General features: G+C 45.4%; 1 protein-coding gene across 1 annotated transcript in view; it reads right to left on the reverse strand.

Annotated features, from left to right (window-relative positions):
* The window catches only part of ABCA4 (ATP-binding cassette, sub-family A (ABC1), member 4), a 132401-nt gene that overhangs the window by 27032 nt on the left and 85108 nt on the right, over positions 1-20261 (reverse strand). Inside the window, exons 22-33 of the mRNA XM_010860511.1 lie at positions 17154-17359; positions 16738-16786; positions 12010-12269; positions 11273-11397; positions 10690-10788; positions 9715-9901; positions 6761-6855; positions 5239-5271; positions 3772-3877; positions 3568-3642; positions 3149-3318; positions 1066-1243 (exon numbers count right to left, since the gene is read on the reverse strand). Of these exons, the coding sequence (XP_010858813.1) occupies positions 1066-1243; positions 3149-3318; positions 3568-3642; positions 3772-3877; positions 5239-5271; positions 6761-6855; positions 9715-9901; positions 10690-10788; positions 11273-11397; positions 12010-12269; positions 16738-16786; positions 17154-17359 (1583 nt within the window). The remainder of the gene's footprint in view (positions 1-1065; positions 1244-3148; positions 3319-3567; positions 3643-3771; positions 3878-5238; positions 5272-6760; positions 6856-9714; positions 9902-10689; positions 10789-11272; positions 11398-12009; positions 12270-16737; positions 16787-17153; positions 17360-20261) is intronic.

Here is a 20261-nt window from a genome sequence, read left to right on the forward strand (position 1 = left end):
ATGGGAAATAGATGGGGAAACAGTGTCAGACTTTATGTTTTGGGCTCCAAAATCACTGCAGATGGTGATTGCAGCCGTGAAATTAAAAGATGCTTACTCCTTGGAAGGAAAGTTATGACCCACCTAGATAGCATATTCAAAAGCAGAGACATTACTTTGCCAACAAAGGTCCGTCTAGTCAAGGCTATGGTTGTTCCAGTGGTCATGTATGGATGTGAGAGTTGGACTGTGAAGAAAGCTGAGTGCTGAAGAATTGATGCTTTTGAACTGTGGTGTTGGAGAAGACTCTTGAGAGTCCCTTGGACTGGAAAGAAATCCAACCAGTCCATTCTGAAGGAGATCAGTCGTGGGTGTTCATTGGAAGGACTGATGCTGAAGCTTAAACTCCAATACTTTGGTCACCTCATGCGAAGAGGTGACTCACTGGAAAAGACCCTGATGCTGGGAGGGACTGGGGGCAGGAGGAGAAGGGGACAACAGAGGATGAGATGGCTGGATGGCATCACCGACTTGATGGACATGGGTTTGGGTGAACTCCGGGAGTTGGTGATGGACAGGGAGGCCTGGTGTGCTGAGATTCATGGGGTCGCAAAGAGTCAGACAGGACTGAGCAACTGAACTGAACTGAACTAGGATAAACTATATTAAAAATTATTCATTGTTTTATCTGAAATTTAAATTTAACTGGATATCCTATGTTTATGGTGACTCGACCACAGGGGAGGTTCCATTTCACCCACTTTGAGGGTGTGGTGAGATTTAAGAGGAGCATGTAGGGTGAAGGACCTCTTTATATTACCTCTTCAGCTTCAGATTATTCCCAGGAAGGCCAGCCTCAGGCCTGCCGAGCAGTGATTTTTTGGTGGGTCAGAACATGCAGAGCACCCCCCACCTCAGTTGCTGAGCTGTGCCCTGCATCTTTCCCCAGCTTGGGCCCTGGGCATGGCACCCTCTGGCAGCCCTGGCCACATAAGAGCCCCACCCTGCTGTGTTCCTTCAGTCAGAATAGACACAAACACCCTTGGGCCCAGGGTGGCGAGAGCGGTGCCGTGACCTGATACTTACGATGTCCCAGAGGAAGTTGGTCAGCCAGTAGGTGGTGGGGCTCACTCCGCTGACAAACTGGAGGTGCTTGGCCTTGTTCACCCTCTCCTGGATCAAATAAAGGACAAAGCTGGCAGGGACGAAGGACATGGCAAAAATCACGCAGATGGCCACTACAGCGTCCACCGAAGTGGTCAGTCTGCAGAAGGACAGGAGACATGGGGAGAGAGAGGCAGGTGAAGGAGGAGGCGTAGAAGCAGAAGGACAAGATCAGGCTCTGGAAAGTCCTCACCCCACCCAGGGAACAGCCTCCAGAATCCCCTTTCTTAACCTGAAGCTTGTCATCCCACGGGACTGTCTAAATCAAACTGGGTCAAGGTCAAGGTGAAGTGGAGATTTGTGTGTTTCCTGTTCTAGGTGATGTTGAACGTTAAGGTTATGTAATATATAACCATGTATGTAATATCATATGCAGTTCCCTGTTAATATGAAAGTCTAGACACATTTTCTTTGTATTACGTTTTCTAATTATTTGTTGATTGTGTATAGGAATGGATTTTTACCTCAAAAATATCATGCACTATAATGCTTTTATTAGTTCTAATAATTTGTCTATAGATACTCTTGAATTTTTAATGTAGACAAATACATGGTTTGTGAAAAGAAATACATTTTTAAAGGCAATAAGTTATTAAATCACGCATTTAAGAAACACATCAGAACACAGAGAAATGTTACATTATAATGTAAGTTTAAGTGAGAAGGGAACAGGATGGTTATGCAGGCACTTGGCAATGTTCACTCTTTTCTGGATCAGATAGAAAGCATTTGCCTTATGGGGCAAGTATGGGCTGAAATCTAACCCAGCCTTCACATACGAGCCATGAACTCTAGTGTGGGCCATTGCCCACCTTGACAAAGGAACATGTGTTCATACTATGTTGCTTCAGTCATGTCCAACCCTTTGTGGCCCTGTGAACTGTAGCCCGCCAGGCTCCTCTGTCCATGAAATTCTCCAGGCAAGAATACTGGAGTAGGTTGCCACGCTGTCCTCCAGGGGATCTTCCTGACCCAGGGATTGAACCCATGTCTCTCTACATCTCCTGTATTGCAGGTGGGTTCTTTACCACTAGCACCACCCGAAGCACCCTTCACTAATTCCCACAAAAGCACTATGTGTGCTGGCCGGTGCCCCTGTTAAAATGACAGACAGCTTGATCCACACATATAGTAAGGTTAGAACAAATGATCAGAAGGAAATGCCAAAAAATGGTTATAGGAAATACCCTAAATTGTTGGGTTATAGAAACTTAGTTCTTAAAACTCTCTTCTATAAACATTATTTAATGAACATATACTATTTTATATACTATTCTTATAATCACAAGACTCCTATCTCATATTTCATATTCAAAAGGCTTGGCAGAAAGTACAGAAACTTAGTGGGAATGGACATAGACTACTTTTCCTCAGTCTAGGGCCTCAGTGGGCGTCCCAAGGAAGGTCCCTACGGCTTCAGATCCAAGTTTAGCCATGACCTTGGGCATGGTCAGTGCACTTGGAGTATACAGGGCCCCCTTACTGCCTTCCAGAAGGAGTCTGTACTAACAAAAGCACTCTAACCAAATATAGACCTTTGATAAGGCAAACATGCTACAAATTGCAAAAGAGCAATGTTTTTACTGCTTGAAGCTGAGCCTATGCTTTAGGAAGGTAAGGATATGTTGACAGTTCCAAAGCCTGACCGTCTGGGGGAAATTACCGGAATCTAAGATAATCACTGCTGGGGCAATGAAAGATTTACTGAACTTCCCAGTCACTGGCAGTCATTTTGGATAATGGAAAGGAGACGTTTTGTGTAAGTTCCGGGAGCAATGTGTTACCAAAAGCAAAAAAAAAAAAACCAAACATATGCTTACTTTCCAAATAAGTAAGGAGAAAGAATGGCCAAGCAGTTTGGCACAAGGAATCTTATGTTTCTGTGCACCCGATTAAACAAGCTTGCCATCCAGTCTGGCAGCGCCTGCTAGTGAGAATCCTCTTGCGGTGTTCAGAGTGGAGAAGGTGACAAGAACTCTGTGAGGCGGGGGGCACGGTGGCTTACACTGTGATCTCAGAGAGCTGCTCCTTGGTCAGGTTCAAGGGCTGGCTTATGACGGTGATGCCATACTCCTCGGGGCTCTTGTCCTTGTGCAGGCTAGCCCGTAAGATGGCGTTGTGGGCCACGTTGAGGAAGCTGACCAGAGCATGCCAACCTTTGTTGTTAAACCACACCTAGAGGACAGGCAGGTGGCTTCGTTAGGCTCTACTCCACAGGACACTCTGCATGAACAGCAGCTATTTAAAGAAAAAATGAGCTGCAGGAAAAAGAATGGGAGCAGGAGGAAGGTTTTGGCAGCTGGGAGACATTTCATGCCTGATTCCAACAGGAGTGGGGGTGGAATTTAATTAAGCTGGGAAAATAAAACAGCCACCAGCTCATGTGAGTTTTTAGCTCTAGGGCAGATCAGGCAGGACCAATACCTTAATATTGTCTTCAGTTTCTAGTTGTTTAAGGAAAGCAGGCATTTCTTTAGCAGCCTCTCTGGTCATAGGGCCCTAGAAAGCCATAAAAAACAAACAAGAGGGTTTTTCCCACTCCCCCTCACCACCTCTTCTTAGCACTCATGATCATTTCTATAAGTGGCCAGTTGAAAGTCCCACCAAATCTCCAGTCTGTTTACATACCCCGCTCACATTCATTAACTGGCCAAGGTCACTTAAAAATCCAACAAGTGCTTCTCCAGTGAAGGGGGGAGCTGGGAGCTTTCCTCCGATAGAAATTCCTCCATACCTGACAAGGGAACAAGAAGTTCTATGTCATGAACCATGTGACTATGTGTGTGTACCTCATGGTTGCCATAGCTCTCAGTTTCTGTAGGAAAAGGTGCATTTTTGCAGGAATAGTCTGCACTAGTGGGAAACATGGCTTCACTTTACAAACCAACTTTTCACAGCTTCTTCCCTATCTCCAGGATGCAGTCCTGACTCCTTCTGAGCTTGGTGCCTGCCAACCTCTCCAACTTCACCCTCCTTATGCCCGACCTCCAGTGGCCCATTCCAGCTATCCAGTCATGCCACAAGCTCAGCATGGTCTCTTTGCCTTTGCAGGGCTGCTAGTTTCTCTGGGTGCCTTTCCAACTCATCTGTCCTGTGTTATCTTCTCTTTGAGGTCTTCCCTAACTTTCCCCCCGTGCCGCTTCTATACTTTGCAGGTACTTCTAGTGTGCTGGACTCACCTGCCCAGTCTGCCATCCTCTCTTGGTGCCTCTCACCCATCCCTGCCACAGGGAATCCCTCACCACTCCCTGCGTTGACTCCTATCTGGTCTTCAACTGCGATCCTAGCCTCGGGTCTCTCCCTGTCTAACACCCCCTCCACACTGGTGCCCTAACACTGGCCTGGGCGTGTCACTCTCTGGCTTAAAACTCTTCAATGGCAGCATAAAAGCCAAACTTCTCAAAAAACAAAACATATTGAGTAGGGGAGGCAGAGGAGGAGAACTTTATTTCTCAGAGACTCAACTTGTCCTCCCCACCTCCCTACCTTTCTGCTTCAGTTGAGGCCCCTCACTACCTTCTAGGGAATGATTCTGAAAGCTGAATTTTACTTTCATGGCCTGGATCCTGCCCAGGAAATCAAGTCAACATCAGCTCCACATTCATTCTAGAGGCCCTGTTCCTGAGGGACCCTAGGGAGGCCAGCTCACTCGTAGACTGTCTCTGGAGGATTCTCAAACTTCAGGAACCACATGAACCTCCTAGATACCCAGGGACAGGGTGAGTCAGGGGCTGGGCCAGACTCCCGGAGCCTTAAATGGAATGGGCCAAGGAATGCCAGGGCGTAGGGAACTCGTGCTCTCATTATAAACTGTTATTTGCTTGGAGGTTTTAGAACCTCCCTGGAGGGAGAGTGCTCTGGAACTCCTCTTCAGGAAGTATCCCCTCTCATTTATGTCCTCCAAGGAGATTCACTGCTGAGCATGTTCTGGGCATAGGATGTCTGTAGCCACACGTCCCTTAAGACATGTCTTACGAATTCCTGGGCACGTACAGAACAGCTCATTCACATGACTGAGGTGTGACTTTTTTAATGTACAATAATTTAAAATAGATCACTCTGAGATTTTAATTTCTTACAAAAATAGTTTCTTACCTCTGTTCATTGACCCAGAATTTGCTCTTCAAACTGAAAGCCAAAACAAATCATACAGTGAATACAACAAATATACAGAAGTGTTGACTTTCTTTCCCAAATGCCCACTGGGGTGTCCCAGTCTTCAAGGGGCATTTTTGTATTTCCTGATAGCCCCTCACAGGCCAAGGGCTGAGCCTGAAAAAAATCTGTGGAGAAAAGACTGATATTTTCTAACACTTGCCCTCCAGTCACATCCTGACTGCTAGGCCTTCTGGCTGGCCCTGTTGTAAGGTCATCTATCAGATGATCTGGACCCAGGAAATATGACAATGACCATGCCAGCATGCAATGAAGGCTGCAGCCCTCCCCTCTTGCATCCGGCAAGAACGAGACTCTCATAATCACCTGCACGCTCAGAGGAAGTTCTGAATTACTCCTAGTGCAGAGTTAAGGGACTGACTTCCAGCCAACAAGGGACAAAATTACAAGATAGGAAACACACAGAACCAGCTCTAGTCCTCATAGTTCAGTCCTCACAAACTATCTTCACCACAAAGCACAAAATCCAAAATTCCACATTGCAAATGTGCTGCTGAGAACAAAGGGTGGGATGCGGTCATTGTTTACTGCATTATTGAATAAATTCTATGCACTCTGCTTGTATTTTCGTGCTCGAATGGTGTTCCTCATTTGCTAACTGCTGGCTTGGCACTCCTTTCTCAGCAGCTGCTTTCACCATCTGCAGTGTGTTGTAGTTAACTGAGTCCATTAATCCTTTGCTTAGGGACTGGGAGGGGAAGCAACTGAAAATATGCCTAAAGTTAGACAGTATGTTTTATTTTAAAATTCCAGAGAACATGGGGCTTAGACCAGGGTCCCCTATAACCCTTTCTCCATAGCATGCTCTTGTCTCACTGTTTGCTGTGATGGGGCTGCTGAAGTTGGTCCATCCTGGATGGAGCTCAATGAGAACAGCTGCAGAGCTGAGAGGAGTGCCTGGCATTGGAAAGGGCAGTGATACCGGGGCTAATTCACAGTTAGAGTACGACAGGTACAGTTAACCTGGACAACCTGTGGGCTCACACGGACTCTCTCCCACTGCCTCGCTCCTATCTTGGTCTCATTGTTTCCTTTCTCCTTGTTGCTTCTTACTTTTCCTTTTTTACTTCTCTCTTTGTCTTCTCCCTGTCCCACTTACTCTCCTTCCTCCCTCCAAACTTCACCTCTCTTTTTGAACTACTTAAAATATGAGACTGGGTTTTGGAAAAATTCTATACTTTCTTATTTTACTTGTAGTAGTGCATGGGTTAAACTTTGCTTGGCCTAAACAAAACCAAAAGCAGATCAAAATTAATAATAAGTTGCATTTGACTGGTATATGCCCCAGTTGTCTTTTCTATCAGCTGAGACTTTCAAATTAGGAAAAAGAAAAAATTCCACTGCCCTGATTGTTGAAAAGTCATGAGAGGAAATTATCTTCTGATCTTAGTTAATATTTTCCCAAGGGACCCAGGATGAAAAGTACAAAAAAGTATCTTACCTGCTTCGGATAAGAGCAGGATATGTTTTTACCAGGAAGTCGGAGACATTCCTGTCTGTAAGGTCCTGCAGAATTTCAGTGCTGCGTTGTATTCTCTGAAGCAAGGACATATCTGCATTAATTACTTCTGAATTTGAGGTGAAACTACTTGTTCTTTTCCAAAAATTATTTGTAGACTCAACTACTGGGAAGACAGTAAAGGATTGGTGTCTCCCTAGTTCCCACAGCAATGATGTGAAAGTCACTTTCGAGCCCTTTTTTTTCTTTATTCCATTGATGACCCAGGATAGTTCTCACTTCAGAATCAATCTCCAATCCAACTGCATGTCTCCAGCTCTACCATATCACCCTAGACCAAGTCTCCACCCAGGCATCACCTGGGCCTCTACAGACACTTCCAAACTGGTCTCTGCTTCCACCCTGGCCCTCCACAATCCATTCTCCATTCAGGAGCCAGACTGAGCTTAAAAAAAAAAAATCAATCAGAATATACCATTTGCCTTGCTTACCACACTCCAATAAGCCATAGGATCAGATCCAAATTTGTTACCAAGGCTGAGTTCACCTGTAGGTACCCCCTCGCTCCCTGACCTCCCCACTTCTGTTTCTCAGATGCACACCTCTCATTCCCTCCCTCTCCCCGGACAACCTCTCATGGCTAACTTGTCATCATTCAAATCTCAGCCCAAAGTTTATTCCTCAGAGAAGTATTTTCTGTATCCTGTCACACATGGTAGTATTGTCTTCACAACTTCATGTCTATCTGAAATTTTCCTTTCAATCTGTTTACTTGTCTTTGTCTGTAGGATAGGACACAAATTCTGTGAGAGCCAGGACTTTTTCTGACTTGTTAGCTGTTCTGTCCCCAGCAACCAGAATAGTATCTGGCATAGAGTTGACACAATAAATTGTGATGTGAATGAAAGAAATCAAACAGTGCCTTACAATTTACATCACTTTGAAAATCCATCTAGAACTCGAGGTAATCAAAAGATTTTAGAGAATTCAAAAGTGCGTGAGTTTGAATGAAAGAAATCAAACAGTGCCTTACAATTTACATCACTTTGAAAATTCATCTAGAACTCGAGGTAATCAAAAGATTTTAGAGAATTCAAAAGTGCGTGAGTTTGACCACCAGGTGGCACTTTAAATATAAGAATACATAGCATTTAGTTTCTGGTCAGTCATGAACCTGGGTGTCAAGAGCGCCACCCAGAGGCAGACGTGTACAGTAAGTCGCCTCAGTCATGTCTGACTCTTTGTGACCCTATGGACTGTAGTCTGCCAGGCTGCTCTGTCCATAAGGATTCTCCAGGCAGGAATACTGGAGTGGGTTGCTGTGCCCTCCTCCAGGGGATCTTTCTGACCCAGGGATTGAACTCACGTGTCTTATGTCTCCTGCATTGGCAGGCAGGTTCCTTACCAGCTGAGCCATCTGGGACCCCTAAGAAAGTGTAGTTATCTTCAATTTATAAGTGAGGAAATTATCTCCAATTTATTAGAGAGGCTAAGTAACCCATCCATGGCTCTCTGATGCCAATGATGGTGCTCATTCCACTGCCTCTTGGGGATTTCTTCATTCATTCATTGACAAATCATGAGAGATGACCATAGAGGACCCAGCTCTGTCCTAGTCAGCTTGGAGGCCTCTTATAAACCTTAGGCAAACTAAGACTTCTCTGGCCCAGCTCACTGGCTCTGAAACCCCATGGAGAAGCTCATTGTGATACATTATGGCGTTTAGAATTCCATGAGGATGCTGCTCAGAGCCAAGATTGCTGATATCCTTGAAAAACATAGATTGCTAACTCTGTGTGGTGTGCATGTGTGTGTATGTGTATGTATGACAATTACACAGCACATGGCAAACTTAATTAAGATTGTTAATAAGTGTGCACTTGAATGGACACTACAACATTGTTTATAAGAGAAAAATGAAAAACCCACATGTTCAGCAATGAGTGAAAGTTGCTCATTCATGTCCAACTCTTTGCAACTCCATGGACTATGCAGTCCATGGAATTCTCCAGGTCAGAGTACTGGAGTGGGTAGCTTTCCCTTTTCCAGGGGATCTTCCTGACCCAGGAATTGAACTAGGGTCTCCTGCATTGCAGGCAGATTCTTTACCAACTGAGCTATCAGGAAAGCGCCTATCAGCAGTGTGAGATGCTTGCTTGCTTGCTCAGTCACTTCAGTCATGTCTGACTCTTTGCGACCCCATGGACCTCGGCCTGCCAGGCTCCCCTGTCCATGGGATTCTCCAGGCAAGAATACTGGAGTGGGTTTCCATTTCCTTCTCCAGTGATAAAGTATGAAGTGAGCAAAGTGAGTGAGTGAAATCGCTCAGTTGTGTCCGACTCTTTGCGACCCCATGGACTGTAGCCTACCAGGCTCCTCCATCCATGGGATTTTCCAGGCAAGAGTACTGGAGTGGGTTGCCATTGCCTTCTCCAATGAGAGATGAAATAAATTAAAGTAAATCCAAAGGATACGTAGGATAGTGTGCAGGCATACTATGATGAGGTAGGTGTATATTTACTGATGTGGACATATGTTCACGATATGTTATTGATAGCAGGTTTCAGGACAACATTTTGAATATAATCCTATTTGAACAAATAAAAACTAAATGTTATTGGTGGTTATTGCCAAGTGATAGGGTGAAATATTTTTGTTCTGACTTCTCTGTATTTTCTAATTTTTCTATAGTAAGCATGCATGATGTATCATTTTCTCAATACTTAAAGATATTTTCTTACTAGATTGAACGGGAGTGTTTAATGGAAATGAAACTCTTGGTCAGTGACTTCCTTCAGTTGGTGAGGACCCAGAGCCTCACTTAGTCCTTCACTCAGCTGTTAGTTTGAAATGTTAGTTGTCTAGAAACTCAGGAGGTGCAATGGCTGCTGTTGCAGGCAGGCTCAGGGCCCTGGTGGCCCCGGAGGTGGAGGTACCTGCGGGGGTGGGAGGCCCCCTGCGCCCTCAGGGCACTCGGGGAGCATGGTGAGCTTCTCTCTGGTGCTGCACCTGCAGGAAGGTGAAGGTTGGTCCGCTGCCCATTTCTGCTGTTGGAGCAAGTGGGTGACGTCCGGGGACACAGATGGAGTCTTCCAGGGGCTTGAATTTCCACAGGGGAACTCCCTCATGGAAGACAAGAGCATATTCCACAATCAGATCCAAAGTTTATAAAAACTCCTAAAAATGAGAAATAGCACCCAGCCCTTTCCTTCTTAACCATTTTTGCCCTTTCCTCAGACCCATGCATTTTCTTCTACTCTTAAAGGTTTCTGCTCAAGAAAAATCAAGACTAGAATTTTGTTGATTGACTAGGGGGTGTGGGTCTGGGCAAATTTTATCTGCTGGCAGCTCTGATAAGGGAACAAATACAAGAATTTGAAATTAGTCTATTTTGGTCCTCACAAATAACTCTGAAAAAGACTAGATGAAAAAAGCATTTAAAATTATACTGAACATTTTAAATTCTTGGTGTATTTCAACCACCAATGAATAAAAGCATGACTTTTCCTCTAGAACTCTCTTCTCTACACTGAAGGCAATATTGAAAGTTGGCCATATATGTAAGTAATGCCATTCTAGATCCAATTACACAAGAGCACGCCCCCATCTCTCTCCTTCCTCCTTCAGATTCCTTTCGCATAAGTTGTGAGTAGCATATGTTAACTCAGTTTGGAACTTTATTGAGAATTATAGAAATAGAGACTTATCCAGTGATGCAGAGGCTTCCTGAAAGCTAGTGAACACCCCTGCACACAGGTGTTGAAGGAGAGGCCAGGTGAGTGCTGCTCAGGGATATGGAAGTGTCTGAGTAATATAGATGGGGTCTCGCCAACCATGCTGTCCTAGGCTCCCACTATTGGGGTCTCCCAGGGCAGCTGTTGGTGTTACAGCAGGGGAGCATAGGGACTTACGGAAGCCACTCTTCCTTCAGGCAGCGGTTGCCAAAGCCTGGCTTATTCACAAGGACATCTGCAAGTGCTGAGAGCCATTCACTGTCCGGCTGGTCCATGCTAGACAGTGAGAGGGCATAGACAGTGGACATGTGACTGGGACAGAGGAACAAAGCCACCAACATGCAACTCAACAGATGTCTACTGAATGGGTACTGTGTGCCAGGCCTGTACACAGGGCATAGGACACTGCCTTGATGTGGCTATGGGTCTCCTGAGAAGGGGGTAGGTAGGCTGCCTGAACACACTCAGTAGTCTGATGCCACATCATGTCTGCAATTCAAAACAAGGGAACTTAAACCCACTCACCCACCATCTGCCTTCTCTTTCCTTTACTCCTGGCAGTCTTGGGTGTCCACGTGGAGGTCACCTTTCCCAAGTGGCAGGTAAGTTATCTTTCTTTCCGAGGGCAGCCTGAGGACCCCTATCACACTGGGACTGTCCCAGAGAGTAGGAAGGTCAGGGCCCTACCAGTCAGCAGGGGACCCAAGGGCCCCACAACCCAAGGAGGTGAATGATGACCTTTGGGGACGAGTCTACACACCTGAAGAAGGTGTACTGCTGTCCATACATCCAGGGGTGAAGGGTCAAAGCAGGATATTCACCAAAAGGAGGGATGATGAGGGAAAGCATTAGAGCCAAAAACACAAAAGTGGCCGGGAGCACAATCTGTGGGACAATAAACATGGTAACTTAGGCTATGGTATGTTACACACACACACACACACACACACACACACACACACACACAGAGTCTTTTAAACATTTATCCGGCAGCCTCATAACTAGCCCCTAATAGAGATTAACATGATGGGCAGATGTGCAAAGGCAAGTTGTAAAGGAGAACAGAGAACGTTCCCCCCTTTGAAGGGTAGTTAAAGCAGGCCAGTATTGAACCCTAAAGTAGTCCAGGGTTCAGCCAGAGGTAAACCAGAGTTTCTGCATCTGAACAAAAAATCTAAAGAGAAAAAGCAGACAATGACATAGGGTCTGCAAAAAATGAATAAAAACATGATTTTACCTTCCCTTGTAAGAATAAAACCAATATTAATATATTCATTATTATGCTATTTTCTCTGCTAAGTGTACTAGAATACTTACAAAGAAGCTTCATGTTACCAAGAAGAAGCAAAGGTTGGCAAGGAGAAAACAAAGCTGACAGAACCCAAAGATGGTAGCCGTGGCTATGTCTGACCCCACACGCCCAAGAAAGCCTGGGTGAGGATGGGGATGCCAGGGAGGCCACGAGCAAACAGGCACAGCCAAAGACCGCAGTAATACCTGGGCCAGGAAGTCCTTGTGGCTGCGGATGGTGTGCTGGAACCTCTTGACCAGCAGTGCCTGCACGTGCTGGACAATAAGCCGAGCTCCTGAGTTCAGTCGGCTGTGTCCCTCCCGCTCCGGTGGAGGCTGGCCCTCCGGGTGAGCAGCTGGCTCTCCGGGGTGGCTGCTGGAGCCCTGGGGAGTCTGTCCGGCCTTCTCGCTAGGACCCGAACAGGGGTGTCGAAGGTTGATGTTTTCTCTTTTCTGCTGAGTGCCTTCTGGTTTGGAGGATGGAATGAGTAACTTAGAAAAACATTCACAAGGTCAATTTTTTTTCTCACTGTGTTAGTTTTCCCTTCATCTAAGTTAGAAACAAAATATCTATCAGGAAGGTTAATAAAATTTTTTAAATTCTACTTTCTGATATCAAATATTTTTGACAGAATTGCCTGAAACTGCTTAAAAAATCTCTATACAGTTAAAGAGGACAAGACAGAGAGGTTCAAAACATATAAGCAAAAAAAAAAAGTTTCAGAACAATACGTGTAATAAGATATATTTATGTTAGCACATGTGTCATTTGGAAAGAAACACGTTTTATGTATACACATACACTCACGATGTATACACATGTGCAAAGTTCTGAAAGAATACCTGTTAATTGTTAAAAGATCACTTCAGGGGCAGAGCTGGATGGGGCAGGGGATGAAGTGGGAAGGGTTAGCCTTTTTTGTATTATTTGAATTTAACAGCAAAATATATTCATGTATAACCTGTGTTTCTTTCTATATTTTTAGAGGTCACCGAGAAGTAGAAAGTAGAAAGACCAATAAACTAGGAGTTGGCAGACCTGGGTGTGAATCCTGACTCTAACAAACTAGACGTGCAAATTTGTCTTAATGACTCAATCTGTCTGAATCTGAGTTTTCTCATCTGTAAAATGAGAACAAGAAAAGGGTTATTATGAAGATTAAATGAGCTAACACATGTGAATGTGCTTTATAAACCATCGCAAGTCATCAGCTATTTTGAAGCTAGAGTTAATTAAAATGTACTTGCAGAATGTGCTGTTGGACCTAGAGAGCTTAGAGGATGGCTGGCTGGCCCCCACGTCTCTCTCCTAACGTCCTCTAGGACAAGAACAACTGCAGAGGGAGCTGGGTCAGCTGAGTCATTCTTTCAGCTAATGTCCACAGGCACCTGCCGTGTACCAGGCTCACTACTCAGAGGGTGACCATCTGCAGGCTCGCTGACTACTCAGCACCAGCGCCCCAGTTCTGCCTCCTTTCTCCTCATCTGGGCTTGGCTTTGACGCCTTCGCTGTGGCTGGCCCTCCCTCTGGCAGGATTTCTGCTGCCTGTCTTCATGCCTGTCCTCTGAGCCGTGCTCTCTCCCTGAAACCCCATCCAGGCTGGAGGCCACTGTTCAGATCAGAGTTGAGGGCTTCAGGCCTGTTTGTCCCTGGCTCTCTGCCACCCTCTAGAGGCCACTGGCAATGAGACATCCTTCAGAAATGGCCTGGAGTCTCTTGGTACCATGCAATGTATGACTTCATAGACAGCCACAGCTCCTTCAGACTCTGAAGACAAGATCAGAAAAATGCCGGCCTCAAAAACAGCCCTTTCAGACAAATGCAATTAGCAATCTGAAAAATGGGAGACAGTAGGAGTGTGTAATTGAGGGCTCTAGATTTGAGAACTGAGACCAAGGAATAAGACTCAGAAGCCTATATGACTTTAAGGCAAGTCATCCAATTTATAAGAGCTGTTTCGCCAGATGTTCTTGCCTGGAAAATCCCATGGACAGAGGAATCTGGTTGGCCACAGTCCATGGAGTTGCAAAGAGATGGACACAACTGAGTGACTAACACTTTTAATTTCTTTTCCCCAGATGGGGCCAATTCCTGCCCTACCAGCCTCATAAGGTTATAGTGACAATCAAATAAAACAATGGATATTTAGTTTTTTGTAAAGTATAAGCTATGGCTGAGTTTGAGGTAAGAGATATTTGTAAGTGCTGAGATGAGGGTATTGCTGAATCATTAACAGAAATTGCATACTGCATTAAGACTTAGCATGCTTTAACTCATTTAATTCTCTCAATAACCTAACTATGACAAAGCTAGACAGTGTATTAAAAAGCAGAGACATCACTTTGCCAATGAAGGTCTGTCTAGTCAAAGCTATGGTTTTTCCAGTAATCATGTATGGATGTGAGAGTTGGACCATAAAGAAGGCTGAGTGCTGAAGAATTGATGCTTTTGAACAATAGTGTTGGAGAAGACTCTTGAGAGTTCCCTTGGACTGCAAGGAGATCAAACCAGTCCATCCTAAAGGAAATCAGTCCTGAATATTCATTGGAAGGACTGATGCTGAAGCTGAAGTTCCAATACTTTGGCCACCTGATGTGAAGAGTTGGCTCATTAGAAAAGACCCCAATGCTGGGAAAGATTGAAGGGAGGAGGAGAAGGGGATAACAGAGGATGAGATGGTTGGATGGCATCACTGACTCAATGGACATGAGTTTGAGCAAGCTCCAGGAGATGGTGAAGGACAGGGAAGCCTGGTGTGCTGCAGTCCATGGGGTCACAAAGAGTTGGACATGACTGAGTGAGTGAACAACAACCTTCAAAGGTGGATACTATTATCATCCCCATTTGGCATATGAGGAAACTGAGGTACAAAGAAACTAAATATTAATAAGTACTAGGGATATAATGTACGACATGATAAATTTAATTAACACAGCTATATGTTATCCATGGCAGTTATTAAGGGAATGAATCTTAAGAGTGTTCATAAACAAAAAAAGAGGCTAAGTATCTACCCAAAGGGGCTTCTGAGGTGGCACTAGTGGTAAAGAACCCATCTGCCAATGTAGGAGACATAAGATGTGGCTCAGACCCTTACCTAGGTCGGGAAGATCTCCTGGAGGAGGGCATGTCAACCTACTCTAGTATTCTTACCTGGAGAATCCCATGGACAGAGGAGCCTGGCAGGCAAAGAGTCGGACGTGACTGAAGCAACTTAGCACACATGCACCCAAAGCCACTCAATCAACAAATTATAGAATTCAGGTTTGGTGTTTGGCCTGCTTCATTGTAGAGGCTACACTTAACTCCTACCTCTGTCTCTTTGGAATATCCTATTCTATTTATATATCCAGAATGATCACTCTTCTGATTTATAATTTATTCTTCTTCTGCTGCTGCTGCTGCTAAGTCGCTTCAGTCATGTCCAACTCTGTGTGACCCCACAGACGGCAGCCCACCAGGCTCCCCCGTCCCTGGGATTCTCTAGGCAAGAACACCGGAGTGGGTTGCCATTTCCTTCTCCAATGCATGAAAGTGAAAAGTGAAAGTGAAGACACTCATTCGTGTCCAACTCTTCATGACCCCATGGACTGCAGCCCACTAGGCTTCTCCGTCCATGGGATTTTCCAGGCAAGAGTAATGGAGTGGGTTGCCATTGCCTTCTCCAAATTTATTTATTCTTCTAAGAGGACTAATTATTAAGCAGAAGCACTCTGTGCAGATTAAAGGCCCCAATTCTTGAGTTCATCATAGTTTCTAATATAAATTATCATGTTTTCACTCTGGTCTTGGTTATGGGAGTTTTTGCCCTTGGGTGAGTTGTGGGAATTTAATTCCTGTGTCTGAAAAGCTGGAAAGAAGACCTGGGCCCTGTGGTGAGGTGCTCTCACTCCCTCCAGAGCACTGTTCTTTACTTCCCACCCTGCCCCGAAGGCCACCTCTTCTGGCCACCACACAATCTACCTGGATCCTGGCACACATTTGGGCTGATATATTGGACCACTGATAGTTCTAGACATAGCCGGGATCACTTACAAAGCAAGATGAAAACCATGACTTAAGAGCAGGCACCAGAAACAGAGAGGAAACAATCTTTGTACAGGAAAATGCTGTGGTATGTCACACTTGGTAGAAAGAGGTAACCAGTGGCAGGTGCCCACGTCAGCAAAGGTGAATTGCTTTAGAGCTCTGCCCATGACCAAGGAGAGGGAAATGGAACAAGAAGGGAAAAGCCAGGGAGAGGATTTTATCAGACTGGGTGGATGCCAGTTTTTCTATCAGCAGTGGCCTGTGTTGTGGCAGTTAAGTCCTCCTGCATGTCCATCCTCCCATTCTCCGTCCTCCACAGTAAAGACCACTTAAGTCGTGAGTGCTTTTTGTGGCTCTGAGATTTGGTAGAAATTGTGGAAGGGGATAAGAAACCCCCAGAACCCACAACATTTATGGTCCCCACAGTTTCAAAATTCCTCAGGGCACTAAATGAGGGCTCAGAACCGTTTTATCTCCATCTCAAAGAGGCCAGGTGTCCTAGCTGGCATCTGGATTGTACTGTCTCTAAAGAACTCTGTGAGCTGTCACTCCTGCAGGCAGAGTGGATCATAGGCCTGGTAGAGAGAAGAGGAGAAGATGAGGGTGGTGATGTGGAAGGAACAGGAGACCAGGAAGCGGGATGCGAAGCTTGGGGGTGGCAGAGCTCCCAGCCTGACCTTCTTAAGACTCCCGATTCACCTAGCATCTTCCCACCTGGACCCAATTCCACTTACCTTTCCTGTGTCATATAACCAAGAACTCAAAAGGCCTGTTATTTGGGGGTCAGATAAATAGGATGCAGGAGTGTTAGCTACTTTGTTGTTTCATGAGTTTATCCTTAGATTTTTGAGATAGAGCATAAGGGTTTAGTGAGGGGACAAACTACACACTTGGGGGCACCATACCAGCAAACAGATGTCCTGAATCCAAATCCTCTGTGACCTTCAGGAAAATCTGTCCAGAAAGAAAAAGAGAATTTGATTCAGGCGTTCCCAGTCTATAAAAAAATCTAACCCAGGCTCAGTTCTGTTGGGTATTGCTTCATAATGGGAAGGGAATACATTATGACTCTTTATCTAAGAACATATTCTTCTGTAAATACAGAAGTGTGTGCACATGGTGACCACAGCTATGTAAAATATGTGTGAGTATGGATGAAGGCAGGAGGGAGTAAGCCAAAAGTGAAGACAGCTGCTACGCTTGGGCAAGGACTTATGGCTTTTTGCTTTCACAAAATTTCCCTTCTAGACTTTTGTGTTAGACTTTGGCAAGGAACTACCTCTCTGGTGCCTGACAGAAACCAGCGGAGTCTCTGCCTCACCTCTTCCAGGGGAGTGTCAGAAATTCCAAAACTGCTGAGTCCCAGGTCAGCCAGCGTCTCCTCCAGCTCTCTGAAAAGGCTAGCATATGCTCTCTGCTTGAAATTCTTATTTGGAAGAAGGAAGATAAGTTCTTGACCAATGCATTCTACCAGCTTCGCCTCTGGAACATGGTGGTGAACCATATCCGTCAGTTCATTCACATCCCCTAAGACAAGAAAAAGGCTGACATCAACTGTTTTCCAGAAGCTGGAAGACAGGGAGCTTACCCAGGTCCTCTACTTTCTTCTGTTTTGCGTTTGAGGAAGGCCCATCTCCTTTATCAGTAGTGACTCCTGTGGAGGAATATTGCTCCATCATGTCTGTTTTTAACTTAGTAGACCCTGTGACAGGCACTGAAAGGGAGATGGAGATGGAAGCCAACTCCCCCCAAATTAGCTGTGTAACCTTGGGGAGCTCACATAACATTCCTGTGCCAGTTTTCTCCTTTGTTTGATCAAATGTTCTGTTCTTTACTAGCTATATGGAACATCAGGCAGGTCATACCATAGTTTCTTCATCTGCGTAAGAGAAAAATAGTGGCACCCATATTATTGTTACGTGTGAGGCTTGGATGAGTTAATCTACAGAAACCACTGAGAATGTTGTGTCTGGCCCACAGATGAGTGATAGCTGCTCTTCTTATCATGAACATCATCTGAAGTAAGAAAGCTCTTGTCATCAATGTTGCTCATTCTTAATCACCACAAACCTGAGTCAAAATTGCTTTCATTTTTCTGGTCTGGCCAAAGGTGTGTGTGTGTGTGTGTGCACCAAGTTGCTTCAGTCATGTCCAGCTCTTTGCGACCCTATGGGCTGTAGCCCACCAGGCTCCGCTGTCCATGAGATTCTCCAGGCAAGCATACAAGAGTGGGTTGCCATGCCCTCTTCCAGGGGATCCTCCCACTTCAGGTACTGAACTCACTTCTCTTATGTCTCCTGCATTGACAGGCAGATTCTTTACCACTAATGCCACCTGGGAAGCCCCAAGGTATACGGGACTTGACCAAGAAGTAGACCTGGACCTGGTGACCAAGCTAGATGAGAACCCCACTTCCTACATCACACACCCAGGCCTGGCCCAACTTTTTGGAGGACTGCACCACTTCCCTTGGAATTGCATCTGCTTCCTCAAATAAACAAAAAATCCCAGCTCACAGGAAATGCAGAAGGAGATTGAGAAGCTGTGGAGAAGGACCAAGGGATGGAGTGCAGGAAGCACAGCATGGGGTAAAGGCAAGTATCCAGTATCAGGTATTTACCTGATATACTCATGCAATCAGAATTGAATTTTATGCATGAGCATAGGTTACTTTAAAATTAAAAATCTAGGGATTTCCCCAGCAGTCCAGTAGTTAAGACTCTGCCTTCCAACGCAGGGGGCACAGGTTTGAATCCTGGTCAGGGAGTAATATCCCACATGCTGCAGGGATGGCCCCAAATTAAACAAATAAAAACACTTGTTAAAAATCTAATTAACATGCATTTAAAGAGACAGTTCCCTAGCATACTGTTCTGAGAAGCAGGTCAAAGAGGAAGGGATTCTGGGCACCCAGAGCCTAACTCTTGTGTGTTTTGCGAGTAACCCTCTCAGAGTCAGGATCACCCAGTGAGTTCTCTTCTTTCTTTGTTTCAGAAATGACTCAAGAGGAGGGATTTCGTGGCTTTCAACCCAAATCCTTCTGCCTAGCTGGACTGGAAGGCTTGTTTTATGTCAAACATGCAAATGAGGCTCAATTGTCTACAGTTCCAGATGACTTCATGCAGGGGCTAGAGGGCTCCTCGTGGGAGGAAGCAGCTCTGCCCTAACTTCTCTCCGGGGGTCACGTTCATTGTTCTCTGAGGAAGGAAATCGAACCTGAAGCTGCTGGATTCCCAGGAATTGTGTCTTAGATGTGTGTGTCAGCCTTTCCAGAAGTGGTCCTTCTGGGCGGCAGGGCTTTCAGCATCTGGCAAGGGGGTCTGCCAGTGTGTGTGGTTTGCGAGTCTGTTCGAGTGGAAAGCCTCTCAAGGAGCTAATGGGAATTGAAATGATCTTCCTTCTCTTGCTTGGGGCACAACAACTTACTGTGCTTCCCACTATTCACAGCATCCCTCTTCTATTCAAAGAAAATAAACCTTTATTTAGAAATAAAGTAATAGTTAAAGAATTTACCCCACCCAGCAGGCTCTGTTTGCATATCGACTTTGGGGTGTGTGTTTCACTTCAGTCGTGTCTGACTCTTTGCAACCCCGTGGACTGTAGCCTGCCAGGCTCCTCTGTCCGTGGGATTCTCCAGGCAAGAATACGTGAGTGGGTTGCCATGCCCTCCTCCAGGGGATCTTCCCAATCGAGGGGTCCAACCCATCTTCTTATGTTTCCCGCTTTGGCAGGCAGGTTCTTCACCACTAGTGCCACCTGGGAAGCCCCCATAATTAAACATGTTCATTTCAAAAAAATTATTTGGAAAGCAGGGAGGGGCCTACAGCAAGGCAGACTAGGAAAAAGACACAGAAATGTTCTAAGAAGATATGTGCGTGTTCACCACAGGTTCTGTCAGTGCGAGAGAGGGTGAGAGAGTAAATATGATGCACCTCCGGGCATTTTCCCTCAGCTTTAAGCATAGTGCACAAACTGCCTGTTTTCTTGTTTCAGATTTTAGTTAGAAAAATATTTGTGCTTAGGAAACTTTGTCTTTAAAAAGCAAATACTTTCCCCTTAACTTGGATCAGCACATAGGTTTAGTTTTGTTCCTACTTAGGAATATGGGGAATATGGTATTCCAATTCTGAGGACAACCCCCTCCCCGTCCCTTCTCCTCCACCCAGGCCGCCCCTCCACCGCCCCCAACCAGGGAAGGATGAGAGGCAGGCATTAGCGGAGAATAGAAACAGCTGTTGACAAGCACTCTGGGGCCAGGAAGTCATGGCCCCATGAGTGCTTCCACAGTGAGAGTCTCTGTTTTGCATCTTTCTGGAGGTGGAGGTGCCCCTTACAAGGTTTAACACACTGTACCTAATCCAGGGAGAATCACTCAAAATTAGGAAACTGAGAGAAAATCTGGGAGTGTAACAGGGCTATGCATTAACCC

The sequence above is a fragment of the Bison bison genome, unplaced genomic scaffold, assembly GCF_000754665.1.
Source record: "Bison bison bison isolate TAMUID 2011002044 unplaced genomic scaffold, Bison_UMD1.0 scf7180017864466, whole genome shotgun sequence".
NCBI classification, from domain to species: domain Eukaryota; kingdom Metazoa; phylum Chordata; class Mammalia; order Artiodactyla; family Bovidae; genus Bison; species Bison bison.